Source organism: Aythya fuligula, chromosome 2, assembly GCF_009819795.1.
Source record: "Aythya fuligula isolate bAytFul2 chromosome 2, bAytFul2.pri, whole genome shotgun sequence".
In the NCBI taxonomy this organism is placed as follows: domain Eukaryota; kingdom Metazoa; phylum Chordata; class Aves; order Anseriformes; family Anatidae; genus Aythya; species Aythya fuligula.
The window spans coordinates 37373696-37390466 of NC_045560.1; the positions used below are offsets into that span (position 1 = coordinate 37373696).

At 39.8% G+C, this 16771-nt stretch overlaps 1 protein-coding gene across 6 annotated transcripts; it reads left to right on the forward strand.

The window, feature by feature from the left end:
- Positions 1-36: 36 nt before the first annotated feature.
- On the forward strand, positions 37-16494 carry OXNAD1 (oxidoreductase NAD binding domain containing 1). Of its 6 annotated transcripts, none has more exons than XM_032182695.1 (10): positions 37-68; positions 2626-2735; positions 3251-3413; positions 3689-3752; positions 6062-6168; positions 9786-9927; positions 12276-12312; positions 12418-12518; positions 15335-15443; positions 16128-16494. In XM_032182695.1, exons 3-10 carry the CDS (start codon positions 3283-3285, stop codon positions 16280-16282), a joined length of 846 nt encoding a protein of 281 aa, XP_032038586.1. In that variant the 5' UTR covers positions 37-68; positions 2626-2735; positions 3251-3282; the 3' UTR covers positions 16283-16494. The 6 variants fall into 6 exon arrangements, with proteins under 6 accessions (XP_032038586.1, XP_032038588.1, XP_032038582.1 ...); XM_032182697.1 differs by having other exon boundaries at positions 12421-12518; XM_032182691.1 differs by having other exon boundaries at positions 12276-12518.
- Positions 16495-16771: the final 277 nt, after the last annotated feature.

Sequence of the window (16771 nt, forward strand, 5' to 3'; positions counted from 1 at the left end):
TGCGCATGCGCAGAACCCGCCTGCGCCCCTCTCCTTCCCGCCCCTCCCGTCACGTGACGCGGCGCCGGGTAGGGCACGGCGGGGCGGCCGTTGGGGAGGGGGGGGCGCGCGCGGCGGGCGGCCGTTGGGCCGGTAACGGTCGGTAACGGTCGTTAAGGGGGCTGACGGGAGGCTCCCCGCGGGGCTGCGGGTTCGTCCTCGCCCTCAGGCTGCTCGCCGGGTACCGCGGGGGTCACAGCCGGGGGACCCGGTCCGTGAGGGCACGGCCGGGGCTCGTTGTGAGGGGTTCCGGGGTTTGACAGCCGCGGGGTGACCGCCGCAAACGGGTTTAGTGGGGTTTGTAGGGCTGGGAAGGGATCGGCGGTGGGATCAGCCAAATCTGAGGGAGAGCTGCTGCTCGAGAGTCAAGGGTTTAGGGCACTCCCCCTCTTTTTTTTTTTTTTAACTTATTTATTAATATATATATTTTTTAACGCGTAGAACTACACGTATTTATATCCTAAACGAACAGCTGTCAAAACAGGGCTAGCTGTAATGGCCTGCCAACCCTAGCAGCACAACGATTAAGTCAAACCAAGGATGTAAATCAAGCAGTTGAGAATCTTCCTGTTGGATTTTAAAGGCAGGCCGCGTGTTGGACCAGCAGGTGTCGCCGTGCTTGGCAGCAGTGAATCCCAGAAGAGGTTTTGAAGGGCGCGAGATGCTTTACAAAAGAAAAAAAAATGATTTAATCTTCATTCTCAGTTCTGGGCCTCCAAAGCAAAATATTGGAGTTTTTTCTGTGATGATTTATTTAAAGTCCCAGCTATTGGAATAAACTGCTTACATAAAAATGTCCTCTTTCAAACTTCACTTTTAATTAGTGTGATAGAGTGAAAAGCTCGAAAAAAGGGATCAGAAAGCACGTGGAAGCCTGAAAAAGGAGATACAGATAAATGTAAGTAAGCTGCAGTACCTAAACAACTCTAGGTCATAAGCTGATCTCGTGGATTTGGGTAACTTAGTGCTTTCTGAGCAGGGTTTACAAACTGAACGTGCTGATCTCAATTGAGGGATGTGATTTCTTCATGAGATGTGTACTTTGTCCCGATAGACTACTTGAAGAATGGTAGTACATGTTACCAAGACCTTTTCTACATTTGCATGTAGATGCTACAGAAATACTTTGTTCAACAAAGTCCTCAGTATGTGCTGCGTCAAAAACTTTTTCCAGCAGTTTTGCCTGCTGGTGGTGGAAGAGTTTTTAATAATTCCGCTTTGAGAAGTCGCAAGCTGCTGTGTAATTAAATGCTAAGAAGCTATTACGAATTACGGACAGGAAGTATTTCTTATGCTTGAAGTGGGCATTTTAAGCAGTTACAGTAAATGTATTCTGTTTCTGAGCAGCCTCATTTACCAAAGCTCTGCCTCCCATTTGTATGAGATTACAAACAGGACAAATTGCCCAGTGACCAGCCATGCAGCTGCCTGTGAAAGCCTGGCGTATAGGCCTGATTAGTTAAACAAGCTGGATCATTGCCATTTAAAGGGATTCAAAAGGAGAAACAAACAGTTTGAAAATAAATTACATGCTTTAAAAGAATGCGGGAAAAGGGGATTTAAATGGAAGTAACGGATCAAGAATGTTTTAAAGAAACAAGGGACAGCTTCATAGAGCCAGTATGATAACTTGCTAGGTGAGGGTAACATGATGGAGAATTATGCTAATCTGTTCTAGGAAAAACGAGGGCAGATTTACAAGCAATGGGAAATGTCTTTGGGCTCAGTGTGAACCTTTTCCTACACTTGATGAGTGAAGGATATTTCCGACTTGTTTTGGAAATTGTACGTCAGCTCATATTTCTCTGTCAACACTCCGTTTTGGTACGCAGCTCTGAAATGCACGCTGTGTCTCCACAGGAGTGCGCGCTAAGTCTCCTCGAGCCGCTTAACTGTTTAGAGGTGTAAGTATTTTGTAGGGTGTATGATTTGCTGCGTTGGCGTGTATTTCTACATCAGCCCCTTAACCAGGAAATAGGAGACGTGTATGTGTTTTTAACCCATAAGCGGTTTTATTTAATGTTTATAAATGTCTGTTAGAAAATAAACTCTGGCTGGAAAAAGGTAATACGTTTCCAGTGTTTGTCCAACCTTTTTTTTTCAAACACAAATACTGTGCGAGCACTTAGAGTGACAGACACGCTGGCCGGGGGGACTGCTGGGTGTCACCTGGTCAAAGTCCTGCTGGGTGCCAGCACGGGATTAGGCCAGCCCCAGGTGCAGACCTTCACGCTTCAGTTCATGAGGTTTCTGTCGCCCAGTTTCTCAGTGTCCCTGGGAAGGGACGCTGTCCCTGTAACTTGGTATTACCCACAGGCTTGCTGGCAGTCCATTCTGTCACCATCAGCCAAGCTCTCGATGTAGGTAACAACATCAAGTGGCCACCGAGCCTCAGGTTCCTAACGGCTGTGGTGTGGGAGGTGGTGTCAGAAACCCCAGGGAAGTTGAAGCGCGTTGCGTCCACTGCCGTCCCCTGGCTGCCCCAACACACGTCATCACAAGGAGACGGCCTGCTTTGTCAAACTGGACTTGCCCTTGGTACATCCCCGTTGAATCGCCCTGATTTCTTTCCCGGCTTTCACACAGGTTCCCAAAGGGCGAGCTCTGAGCAGTTTTCCGGTGACACAGGCGGTACTGACTGGACAAGGACGCTGCTGCTTGCCTCTTAAAGATGGCCACGCACCTGTCCTAGTCAGGTGAGGACTTTCCCTGTTAACTGTGGCCTTTCACAGATGACAGGCGGGGTCTCACAAGCATGTCTTCTATGTCTCATGGTGCCCTTGACTATATCCTTTGTGCATTTGTGCACAAAGGGGCTTTGTGCATTTGGATACATCCAGCTCCCCTAAGCAGTCCCTGAAACTGTTGCTGCCCCACTCTTACCTGTCCTCTGTCCCAAACACTACCAGTACAAGCAGAGGTCTGGCGGCAGGCTCTGCCTGTGAGGACGGAGGTGAAAACAGGGGGGTCTTCATCATTTTGTGCATCATTTGTGACTGGGTTGCCTTCCTGTTCTATTCACAGATGCAGTTTCACTTCTTTATTATACTTTTGTATTTCTAAAATTCCTTCTTGCTGCCTTGTACATCTGTTGCTAATTTTAGCTCCAGCTGAGCTTTGGCCTTCCTGATTTCCTGGAAGTAAAGGGTGAGGGCAAGCAGTGTCAAACAGTGGGTATTTCACTTAACAATTATTTATATGGATTTTTCAGGAGCTGGAGATTCTGAAGACAGCTCGGCCATCATGGCTCATGCCACTATTCACATGGGTGTGACTATTCCTCGGCTCCTGAGAGGTGCTAGAAGAATTTGTCCTGCGCATTCCACACTGATGGTGTTGAGGCACTCTGCTTTCTGTTACTGCACAGCGAATGGGTAGGTTATCCATCTACAAATGCTTTTTTTTTTTTTTTTTTTTTTTTAAGGAGAACGTCACGATAACACTTCAAAATGAAGCTGATAAGTTATTACAGACCTGTAAATACTTAGCTAGCTTCTGATTATATTTTTCTATTTAATTCCTGCTTAGACTTATGTCTTCTGAAATGTAGGCTGGATTACACAGGCAAATCATTGTGTTAACAGAAATTCCTGTCAGTGAGGGACAGTAGTAGTTGTCAAAATGACAATTTGTTTGCTTTGTGTTGCAGCACACTAAAATCAAAAAGGAAAATGGATCATCTAGAGAGAACAGCAAGCAATTTTCGCCAGGAGGTTAGTGTTCTGTTCTTTGGGGTGTTAGAAACTTTTTTTGTCTCATGTGAAGAAATTGGATAATTGGTTTTGATTCTTAGGATTCCCTTTCTCTTCTACTAGAGTATATTTCACTTTTTTCCCCTCATTTTTCATATTTTATATTGTTGTAAAATGGGTGGATTTTGTCGTGAATGGATGAAATATAACAAGGAATAAAAAGTGTCAATATGCATAATTGTTCACTTCATGTTAGACAAGAAATTTAATTCTAATCAAATACAGACTATAATAGGTAATGAAAGCACACCTATGTCCGCCATTTATACATATGCTTCTCCACACTGACAGTGTTGAGGCACTCTGCTTTCTGTTACTGCACAGCAAATGGGTAGGTGCAGAGAACTGTGTAAGGTCTGAGGGCAAGAAGGAAGCTGTATGGCTTAGGTGGAAGAGCAGAGCTCAGTTCTGCTAACACATTCTCAGCATGTTAGAGGATTATGTTGTTTCTTTTTTTAAAAATGCTTGATTTATATTTTGTTACTTTTCTTCTGACCACTTTAAAATCAGTTTATTTTAAATCCTTCACTTGGTTTGAAATTCTGTGTAATCAGCAGTTTGCTGCTCTCGGCCTGTATTGCCTTATTTGGCCAGCGCAATCCTTTAGAAAGATTAAAGAATTATAGGTCTGTGTTGTGTTAACGTACATGCCACACTGTGTCACCTGCTGAAGTGTGGTAATGTGAAGGGCAAGGGCAAGAAGAAGTGCCTGACACTTTCTTGAAATACAATGGCAAAGTCTAGGGGCTTCCTCTCTTACTGCTCCCTTGCTCAGGGCTGATCGGATACAGTTGTGATGGTCCGAAATACTGGCTGAACATCCTTGGTCACCCTGGCAAATTTCATTTTTATAATAACTTTATCCTGATTATGAGTTATGTTTCCAGTGCCCTGTCAGATGCATTGACCAAAGAACAAATTAGGGAGTGCTCAAAAGAGTAAAGAAGAGAAGAAAGAAGATTCAAACTTAAAGACCATTTACTGCACTTAGAGTTTCCCCGTTAAAACAGCCATTTAAGTATTTGACATTTTGTCTTGTTAATGTAGAATGATCACTTTTCCCATTTAATGCTATCTGTTAACATGGAAAGGAAACGTATGCTACTTTATTTTAAATTGGCAAATGTCCTGCTGTTTTGTGGGACAGCGGATGTGTTCAGATGTTGCTTTATGAAGAAATTAATTTCCTGCCGTGTGTTTCAAATTAACACAGTTTCTTTTCCTCCTTTTCCCTTTCCTCTGCTATTTAGTCTTACACAAATAAGAAATGATAAAGTCGTGGTGGCATTACTGGTATTTACTTATTATTTTATTATTTTATTTGTCATTAGCTTTTTCTAATAGGGTTATGGTATTGGCCTGTTTGGACAATATGTGGGGTACTACTTCTGTTGTAGAGATAAAAAAATTGATAATTATAAGTCAGAAATACCCAAAGAAGAAGGGCAGGGAGGGGATGATAATCTATGTTGCGCTTACAGGCATCAAAGAGTTTAAAGTCATGTGGTGCAGTCCTCCCCAAGTGATTCTGTCACTAGATCTGCTTTTCATTTAGAAATGCACTATTTTTCATTATTTGTATTTGGTCTTTTGTTGTTGCGTTTGCTTGGTTGGTTTTTAACTCTTTAGAAGTGGTATCAGATAAACAACTATGACTTGTGCATCCCCTTCCATCTGGTTGCAAAATAAAAACTCTTACATTAGCCAGTAATGAACGCTTGTGTCTCAGTTTCCCTGTGTTCACAGGTGACACACATGGTCAAATGGGTACGTGTGTAAATGCAGTAATGTAAGGCATTCAATTACTTCAGTAAAACTAGATGCAGCTCCCAAAATCTGACAGTGACTGCAGTAGCAGCTGATATTTTGCAAGTTTCCTTTGTCAGTCTTCACATCAGAGATCTTTTATTTCATTGCTGGGAAGATACAGGAGTGTTTGCTTTGTGCAGGTGTCAAGAGAATCTGAAAAGTGGTAGTTGGCAGCTGCTTCTCTGTAGCTGAAGTAAAACAAGCTGCTACGCAATCTTAGATGAACCCTGACAAAAGTGACAGACGTGGTGGTCTATAAGTAGAAAACCATTTCTCTGTTCACTCTGTAGGCCAATGGCTTCTTGTTTCTCTATCACAGTGCAAAAACGTTGGTGCTTTAGGTAATTAACTATTGCAGGTAATGGGAAGTGATAGATATCTCCTATACAGATCCTGAACTACTTTCCCTGCAGATACTGTTGACATAACTTATTTACAGTGACTTATCTTCCTTTTGGTAGGTAATTTCACAAGCCAAAGTGTGTGGAATCACCAATGAATCGGACACAGTCAAAAGACTCCGTTTGGCTATTGCAAATAAAGATTTTACTTTCAAAGCAGGACAGTGGTAAGATTTTTCGATATTTAAGGGGGAAATTACTAGCAGAAGCCCACTATAACAAATGGTAAATGGCCTCTGATAATTGTGCCTTGGAAAAATGCAGTAGTTTATATAAGAGGATGTTTTATTATTCAGGGCTGAGAAAGTGTTGGTATTTTTTAAAAAGCCATTATTAAATATGTTAATATTAATTTTAAATGTTCGGTCTGATTGTTTCATTATTTGTCTCTGGTTTATATGTGCTACAAGATTTCTTCAAGAGAACTTTAGAATCAAATTGTTTAGTTGGAAGGGACTTGCAAAGATCTTTGATTCCAACTGCCTTTGAAGTACCCTGCACTTTATTCTGCAAGTTGTCTTTACAGCTTTTATTTACTAGTCATTCTTACAGTGGAGCAGGGACTGCTGCTGCTTTGCAAGTTATTTATTTTTTAACTGTATAATTAAATCAGAATTGCCTGGTATCTTTTATTCTCCCTCCACCCAAAGCTTCCTCTTTGAAAGGAAGAGCCTGTTAAGTCAGTTTCATACAGAACTATGTATCTGCAAACTTGAAAATAATGTGGAATTATTAAGTCTTTAAAATTAGCTGCCTGTTTAAGCAACCTTGCAGTGCTTTTGTTGTTCTCCATCTCCCCCCCTCCCCTCCCAGAACATACTGGATTTTCATGTTTGTCTTCCATTCTTATTAAAAATGCTTTCGCTTCATCAATGTTTTTCTCTCTTAATTTAAAACTATGAGTAGTTGCTTTTGGCACCGGTCATTTAAATGGTTCTTAAACTTTTTATTGGCTTAGGCCATCTGAAAGTGGTTTTGCTGGAATCAAAGTATAGCTGTGAGGGTATTAACAGCATATGTTACTCTTGTAGTGTTAATATGCTGGCTTTTAAATTTAGAACCAGAACACAAGATGTTGATTGCAATAATTTGTATTTGTGGAGTAATTTGCTGCAGTTTTTGCACATGTGCAGTGACTCATATTAAATTCTTGCTTGCCAGTACTCAGAAAGTGCATTTACCCTCCAAAAATGCTGTAGCAATTATCCTGCTGAAAACTGAAAGCTTTAATTATAATTACTCTTTTTCATTTTCTTCTTCCTTTAAAGTGTTCTAATGCTATTGTAAGGGATACAACAAGTTTTCTATACTTGTAGCTATAAACCGTAGTAACATTTTTTGATGAGCCATACAAAATACCAGACCACAATTTCCTGAGTAGAAAAGGCTAACTTGTTAGAATTCGCTGTAGATGTTACAGCCAACGATTATCACTAAAAAATATAGGTATTTTTGAAAGTGTTTTAATCACCCAGTTTTTCAGAAGCAAAGCTTAATTTGTTTTTCAAGCATGCTGGTAGACGTTGGTCTCCATCTGACTTCAAGTAATAACGAAAAGACTTCTTGTTATCTGTTTTGATTTCCTAAAACATGTGGTGAGGTATGTGCGTGTTATAAATAACCTACAAGAAGTAGCTTTATGGTTTTGTTTCTAATCTCCAGCAACCATTAGCGACTGCTATTGGTTGTTCTTTTCTTAAACGTTTGGCTTAGTAAACGTTTAGCCTGTAAAATGAAGGAAATGAAAAACAGCCCTAAGGTCTTCTCTGAGTTGCATCTTTTTCAGCCTCTCCTTTTTGTGAGGCTGTAATGCTGTGTTTTTTTTCTCTTTTCTCTACAGTTCCTTTCACCGAAGCTGTCACAGATAGTATTTCTTCTGTCCTCTTACACTCCCTACGCACAGCTGAGACGTGTCATCAGAAATACAAGCTAGTCCACAAATTATAGTATCCTAGGCACTGAAATCTTTCATCATGATGTAATTGGGAAAGAAATACATAGAAGGAAAAGCACACCTGCATTAGTACTATAGAAGGGAAGAACTACCTTCAGTTTAGGCTTTACAGCAATGTTTGGTTTTGTATCTAAGTTTCTCCACCAGGCATGACGAATTTCTCCCTTTATAGGTCAAGGAGAACATTATAACTTGAATGTAAATTGTTACTTTACAGCATAAATGTCATTTCTTATTCATCTCATTAATCTATATAGTGAGATTATTTTCCACCAGAGGGTGGTAAAGAGCTTTGGTAGCTTGTTGAGGTGTTCTTTGATATGATGCGCGCTGCAACACGAGAATCGTCCTTCCTTGTCTCTAGATCCTTACTGCCAGGGATGCTGAGCCCCAGTCGGTGGGCCTGCAGAAGCTGAGGACAGCGAAATTAGTGAAGTGACTGATTTTGCAGATCAGCCAGCCTTCTCAAGTTTTGTTGTTTGTTTGCCTTTCATATGCAGTCAAATACTTCTGTAAGTCAACAAGTTTATTAGCATAAAGTAGGAAATTGTTTCACTATATTATTGTGCACTGTGCACTTTGTGCATACTGCAGGAGAAAAAGAATATTTTTCTTTGAAGGCCGAAGCTTTGTAGGGAGCAACCAGGCAAGATTTTCTATTCAGTAGTAAATCATTCAAAGTACTTCTCTCCCCCCTCAAGATTCTGAAGCCTCCATGAAGAATACAGCCTTTCTGTTTAAAGACAACATGCAGTGGAAACTGGTCTACATTTCATGTTGCATTCCCACTTCACTAATACTGAGCCAGCTCAATTGAGGCTTGAATTGCGTAATCACGATGAAGTACTTGGCACTGCTTACCAGCGTGGCTGTTCCCTAAGCGGAGCAGCACAATTGGCTTTGAACATTAGTTTTATTTTGAAATACAAGGATATTGTTATGTGCTGTAGAAAATTGAAGGATTTAAAGATTTGGCAACCCAGAGGAGTTTAAATGTTAGTTCACACACTGACGTAAAACTTTTTCAGATGCTATTTGAGCATGGAAGCCTTACGTTTATGAAAATGAATTACAGCTTAATGACTTGCCTTCTGTATTCTCTAATTGCTGGTGTTGCAAACGGTTGGCCATATGTTACCTGCTCGTGTGTAGAAACAACTGATGCATGGCTTACTTTTGCTTGAAAGAAATTGTTACTTCTTTCAGTCCTAATTTCTACCAACCAGAAAAAGATATCTGCCACCAGAGGGCACTGCGGCTCAATAGGTAAAGCAATGCTGTTTATTCTAGTAGCTGACTGTGTACATAAAGAATTTTTTATTTTTTTTTAATTCAAATATTTCATCTTCCAAAGAAAAGAAATGTGTTTATTCAAAACCCTCAAATTTCTCCCAAATGAGTTTCCCACCCTTCCTTTGTTTCAAAATCGAAGAGAGCAACAAAGGCACTGAAAAGAGTGGAATTTAAGCTACTCCGTCAGGCCATATCGTGTTTTGTCTTTGTTTTAATATGCAATTAATTTATTTAAACAGTTATCATTCTAGTCTGCTGCAAGACATTGCATCTAACGCTCAAGGCAGAACAGTTTAAAGACCTGCTGGTATAATAATGATGATGACGTGTTTCCAGATGACAATAAATCTAAGAAAATGGTGTTACTCAAGATTAGGTCTACTTATTGGAAAAGTTATGTTGTGGAAGTGAAGATGTCTTTGTAAAGGTTGGGTAGTAGAAATAAAGCCAGCACTTCTGTTTTGCCTACCGTTTTCCATGTTTTGGTTTTGTTTATTTGTTTGCTTGTTTTAATTTTTGGTTCTCATCAATTTTTAGGGTTGATTTCTTTATTCCTGGAGTATCTGTAGTTGGGGGATTCTCAATGTGTTCAAGCCCCGGTCTGTTGGAACGAGAAGGAATATTAGAACTGGCAGTTAAGTACACTGCTCATCCTCCTGCTCACTGGATTCACACTGAGGTAAACGAGATTAACTGTTGATTGTGACATTTAGCATTAGTTTTTCATTTTCTTTTTCTCAGTTGGGGAGGGTGGGGGTGTTAGACTACTTCTTATATTTACTGCAAAACTCCTGTTGACTTGTTTGAGCATTTTTAATACAATATAAATATTAAAACCTTTATTTGGTGAGAAACTGAGATAGGATACTGATACGGTAATTTAGTTATTGTGATCATTTTAGGCAACTTGTGCATGGTGGGCTTACTGATACTGCAATCTTCATCTCAGGGTTCTTGCTCCTTTGTAATTTATGCACTGAAATCCAGCATTTCTATAGCATTCTTTTAAATATGCAGTATTTTTGTAGTATTGACATAATCTAAAACTTGATTTGTTTCCTGTATTAAACATGAGGTCTGACACTGGCCTCCTGCAATGTTTTGTCCATCTGTTTACCCTGTTGAGTAAGAAGTGTACTATCGCTACTGCTGGTCTTGTTTCATTGATGATCCGTCTTAGCAACTTCTGTGCTTTTCAGTGCTCTGTCCTATTTGCTATTTCCTGTCTGGTATTTAAATCGCTTAAATGCAGCCGCAGGATTTAAATTGACAGATTCTTTCAGGTTTACAAATACCACAGTAGTGTTCCTCGTACAACAGATACAGTAAAGATTAATGCAAACTTCACTAGAGTTGAAAACATCCAAAGTGATGCTCACCTAGTACTTAATCCAGTACTAGGCCATCCACAATATTTCAGCTGGTGCCGTATCAACTCATCTCCACCAGAACTTACCCAAAATAACCTTTTTGAGGTGTTCTGTAGAAAATGTAGTGGGCATACCAGCAAGACCACGTAGTACTTAAAAGAGAATTGCCTGTTGTTTTGGTAATGCTCTTTAGAGAGAATGAGAGCCTAAGTTCACAATATCCAGTCTCTGAAGACTGTCTTTTAGGATTTTTGATGTCATAATTCAGTTTGCTGCTGATGAATGTTCTGGTTGAATTTATAGGAAAAGTTTTAGTGAAAAGGTAAGCTAGTTCACCCGTGATGCTAAAGAAAAACCTGCAGGGTGTGTATTGACTCTTTTACCTAAACAAAAGTGCATGCTTTTTCCTTAAGAAAGAAAAATAAAAAATCAACCTAGAGTTTGAAAAGGTTGTATAGGGGGAGAAAAAAATCTGGTACTTAATTGTTTAAAAGTTACTTATATAGGAAGTTAATATCTCAGGGTAAAAGATGTCATGGGACCAGTATGGGTTCAGAGGCATTTAATTTTTAATATTTCTGAATATAAAATCAATAATTTCAATACAGTGTACCTTATAGCTTTTGGAAAATATAGCCTTTTATTTTAGAACAATGCGTGTGTAATGCATTGCTTTGCTTCTCTAAGGCAGTTTAGATCAGACAGGAATGAGATTGTTGCACTCTAAAAATGCTTATTTCCACAAAGAATATCATACCCAATTTCTTTGGAGGAAGTGCTTTTTTCTGTGAATGATTCACTTCTAATGTTTCAACTTTTCTTTTTCTCTCTTTTTTCCTGCCTCATTTTGTTTACCTCTCCTTTTTATTTTTAAAACCCTGTATATTGTCTGAAACGAGTGCTGTTTTCTGCTGCTGTTCGTTCTGTTAACTTACAGGGAGATGTGGGAGAATTCACCTGGCTCCTCTGTACTGCATTCTCACTCTTCATATAGAGAAGCAGTACCAGTTTACCACAAAGATACTTACCCACATGTTTTATTTTTTGTACTTTTGTTTTCTATGTTTGGCAAATTTCTGTAAGAAATTATTTTTTTCCGTACAGAGATTTTCCCCCTTTTCTTCTGCAACACTGAAGCTGCAAATGCAGAAGTGGTCCTGCAGGAGATGGTGTGGCTACTGACGTCACTTCTGGGTCATTTCTTATTTTTTGGAATGGGAAAGAAAAACCTTGAGTCTGTGCAGCTCATTCTGACTTGCTATGAGGCCTCACAGCAAGGCCTTTTTTGACATGAGACTGGGATTGCGTATAATTGTGATCCTTGCATGTTAACCTCGGGTTTTCACAGCCAAATACTGCTGTTGAAAAGCCGTCAGGTGAATCATTCCTCTTACGTGGGTGGGAAGGGGGAGTCACCATCCTGCCTCAGCAGAAGACTGAAACTTCTGAAAGTAGAACTTGATCTCTAGAGACACTGTAACAGATGACTTCAGCTAACTGGAAACTGCATTTATTTTAAAATATGTTAGTTTTCCCTCATTGGTCATTAAGAATAAAAAGCCGAAGTTCAGCAAGTCTTGTGATGGTGAGGTACAAGAAGAATAATTTCAGCTTTTGCTTTTGGTTTTGAAATTAAATATCTTCTTTTCCATCCTAGTGTACTGTTGACTCAGAAGTGGCTCTGCGAGTGGGAGGTGATTTCTTCTTTGATCCTCAGCCTGGTGACTCCCCTGTAAAACTAGTGCTGATAGCAGGGGGTGTTGGAATTAACCCATTGTTTTCTATACTGCTGCATGTAGCAGATCTTCATGGATACCAAGAGGGTAAAGGAAACGAATACAAAATGGGAACGGTGAAGCTGTACTACAGTGCAAAAAATACAAAGGAACTCTTATTTAAGGTAAATAACAACTAAAAAAAATAGAACTCAGCTATTCAGCTATTAGTGTGCGTATCATTCCGTTGCCAAATTACAGAGAACTTCTCTGTGCAGGACACCATACAAACAGAGGCCAAATCACTTCCTCCCTCAAATCCCATGTGCGTTTTAATTACTTACACTGGTGTACAAATTTTGGATGCTGTAACATATACCTGCTTTCATCGACTTCCCTGATCAATCGATTAGCCCTGCATGTCTACGGTGTGCTGTAATCTTGTAAGAGCATCACAGCATAGCAGAGATTCCACGTACGGTAACATATCTGTGTACAGACACACTAATAGTATGCATACTGCTATATATCGTGATAGCACAACCACGTAATTGCAGAACAGATTGTATTGAACGTAAAGACTAGCAAGAGCAATTATATCAAAAGGAAACACTTTCCAAACTCATAGGGAACCTTTGTTGATACGACATTAGTAGTTAGTGGGTGTATGAATGAAGGATTTTATAAGCAGGTCTCATAAAACTGCTTCTAGCGGTACTTCATCAGCATTTCCTTAGCAGTTTAAGATCAGTTATCACGCACTTGGCCATTAAGGGTTACTGACAGTGTTTTATGGTCATGTCAGCACAGCTTCTGTAATGAAGCATCCCTAATGATTTAGGTTTCTTTGAAGAACTGAAAGCTTTTGATTGCAAGATCAAGGTGAAAATTTATGATGACTCCTGAAATTGTATATAGGATCCATCATGAGTTTTTCCTCTGCACTCCTACCTTATTTTGAGACCCGAAGATGTTTGCTTTCTTGAAGAGGCATTTGTTTGTTGTTAGAAGCAGCATAACAAACTGGAACCTATCTATTCTTCCATCTGGCCCTTCTAATCTCCCATCCTGTTCTGAGCCTGCCCGCTATTTTTCAGCGCAGGAGCCAGCATTTCTTGGGTTCCGGTTCAGTAGTGTTATGACAGCAGAGCTGTATTAGAGCTTCTGGAACAGAAGAGAACACAATGATATGTTGCAATGCTTAAAATAGATCTTTCCCTTCATTTTTCATGTCCCTCCAGAGCACTTATAAGAAAATTCTTTATGTCTGTGCAGAGGATTGAGGGAATAGGATCACTAGAGTCTTTATGTTGTTGTGAGATACATCTATATAAATCGCCATGAGGAATTCCTCAGGTTTTGCTGGTGCCTTGGAGGATCTGTTTCCTGCAGCAGTGTACATTCTGTGTGGTCCTTCATCCCTTCAGCCTAGTGTGACTGGTTTGTACTGGTTAGTACTGGTTTGGGATGTGCTCTGTTTTCACAGCTATATGCACTGCTTTTGAAAATCTCTTTCTTTAAAATGGTGGAAGCAGTCAATCTTAGAATAGAACAGCATATTAACTTTGCTACTTCAGGATGCCGTTCAGCTGGGGTTTCCTCATTTCATTAGGGCTGAATGTGATCCTTATTTCTTTATTGTGGCTGGGACGCTGGGATAGGTGTTTTCCCTTAGGTCTGTATGGCTCAGCTGTCTGCTTCACTGACTTACCAGGCTGCAAAGATCCTGCTGAGCTGTTCAAATTCTCCTTCACTCAGTTAAAGCGAGCCTGTCCTCGCCCCAGGATAGCACAGGAAAGTATTTTGGTGTTGTATGCCACACGTGTGTGATACCTGCCACTACCCATGTGTCTGAATTTACAGAGTGGTAGATTTACAAGTAGGTGCTGTGAGTGACTGCAGGATTGTTTCAGCAGGTTAAGTCCTGCCTTAAAACGGTTTTGGCATGCCGTCTGGGTAGGTCTTAGGACTCGGACTCCCCAGGACAGGATTTGTTCCAGAAGTGCTATGAAATTGTGCATGGTTCCATATGAAGGGGACAGAAGTTTAGAGTTGGACTCAGAACAGTGCAGGCAGGCCAGTATTAGAGGTACTTGTGCAGCAGTGTACAGCAGTGCCTTACGTGCTGCTCTGTATTCCATGTCTTTGTAGGGAATCAGAAACAGGTTTGCTGGGGAATAAAATGTCTGCCTTTTTTTTTTTTTTTTTTTTTTTTTTTTTTTTGCTAAGCAGTCCACGGCAGTCTGTTCTTAGTAAGGAAACACGTAGCAAAATGAGCTAATTTACCTATTCACAGAAAATAAACTATTTCCAGTGTCAATTCCAGCAATGAAAATCCCAGTTGGTACAGAATCTAGACCGTAAACTAGTCTTAGTTTCAGAACTAAGTATAGCATCTGACTGACAGGGGTTTTTTGTTTGTACGTTTCTGTTGGTTTGGTTTGGTTATTGAACCAAAGCCGCTAGGTTTGTGGTGCTAACTACCACAGCTGTGAATTACTGAACTCAAAATCAGAGATTCTACTCTGGTAAAAATAGTGTTAGCATTACACTGTAGTTGGTTTTACGTGGGGGAGAAGAAATAGTAAAGGACCTAGTAATTTTACCAGATAAAGCATCTGAGACTTGAAAAAAAAAAATCTAAGGGATGATAAACACTTGCTGCATGGTGGTTTTCTTTTGATTGTTTTAAATGGAAAACCCACATGGGAATTGTAGGAAACCTGGAAAGCACATACCTGGTTGTTAGATTCAAATCTTAGAAATTACAACCTGTTGTAAAAAAGGAGAAAAGCTCTAATAACATAGCTGGTAGTATATCCAGATTCCAGGTACAGAAACTCTGTACGTGTGCAGATCAGTTCTTTGAAGTGGAGCCCACTGAGTCCTCAGTGCTGAAAAGCAAGAGTCTTGGTCCTGGCTAATAATCACTGGGACGGTATGCGTACATCTGCTTTGATTTAATGGCCTGTGGTATAAGCAAGTGTGTTTAACATTACAGAAAAATATTCTTGGTTTGATGAATGCATTTCCTGGAAAGATCATGTGTCGTTTCCACGTTACCCAGCAGAGCTCGCAGATCTGCGAAGAGCTTCAGCCGCACGTCACAGGTAAGCACCGCGGCACCGCACAGCGCCCCTTCCTCCGCGCCTAAGTCTGATTGCCTCCTTGGAGATGAAGTTTAACATAACTAGTAGCAGCGTATGTTTACATACGTAATTTAGTATTTTTAAAGTTAAAGATTTAAAATGAGATGCGAGCTAAACCCAAGTAATTTCAGTGTACATATTATGCTTCGGAGAAAAATTATACTTTTGCAGTTTTTGTTTGCTTTTCTACTGAACCACCTCTGTTGAATCTAAACTTCATACTGGTATTTCCCACTGAAAATTTATTCCAGAAACTAGTATTTACTTTGCTTAAGGCAGGACTGATGAAGGATAAGATGACTGTTTGCAAGAGGTACTTCATCATGTTTCCATTTCTGTTGTATTTGTCTTAGAGATACTTATCTGTTGTTTTTTTTCATCTTAATATGGGGTTTTTAGTTGCATGTAAGCCATGTTTCTGTTCAGTGACTAATATCCCATGCATTCCAAGCTGGAAGTACTGATCTAGATTCCCAGAAGCACAAATGGGTTTGGAGGCCTCAAAACTTGATACCTATTACCCTTAACTGGGCCTGACATTTTTAAGAAATGAGCGGTTAAAATGCCCCCAACCATCATTCTTTTTGATATTACTACATAAGTAAATATCTCTGTTCTCATTTCCTACTTTTTTTTTTTCATCAGAGGGAAGAATATCTGAAAAGGATCTAGAAAAACATGTATCTAAGGATACTTTATGGTACATCTGTGGTCCACCTCCAATGATAGAATCTATATCCAAACTACTGTCCAACATTGGTGTTCCTACAAACTGTGTTTTCTTTGAGAAATGGTGGTAGTGAAGAGAAAATAATTTGTTTTCAGTGTTTTTTGATGTAGTAAAATGTACAGAAAACGGACTTTGAATTACTTGGGAGATTTCACTTCATAAATGAAGCTGTCTTCAATCATGATGGTGTTCTTTTAATTTAACAATAATACAACTGTAATACAGTGCTGCTGCTTTTGGAAAAAAAAAAAAAGTGATTTTATATTAAAGACATTAACTGTTCTGGTTTGTGGATGATTTGTGTATTTCTTATGGTAGCAGCATATTTTGACTCTATGCACTTGTTTTACTAGTGACATTTTAAAAGACTGTGTCCAATTCCATAATTGTAGAGAACTGATTGTGCAGCAGTGCCCAATCAGTTTATAATAAATAATAATTCAGGCCATGACTTCCGAAGCACTGCTGAACTGTTGTGCTGCTGAGTGAACACACTCCCTTCCACAGTTCCAGATATTAAAGTAATAGCTTTATAGAAGCAGAGGTACTGCACTGTGAC

Bases quoted from the DNA above. Each gene is read 5' to 3' on its own strand.
- OXNAD1 (XM_032182691.1), top strand. From the start codon at position 3,283: ATGGCTCATGCCACTATTCACATGGGTGTGACTATTCCTCGGCTCCTG. The intron at 3,414-3,688 runs GTAGGTTATCCA...TTTGTGTTGCAG, and splicing joins TGTTACTGCACAGCGAATGG to CACACTAAAATCAAAAAGGA. The intron at 3,753-6,061 runs GTTAGTGTTCTG...TCCTTTTGGTAG, and splicing joins CAAGCAATTTTCGCCAGGAG to GTAATTTCACAAGCCAAAGT.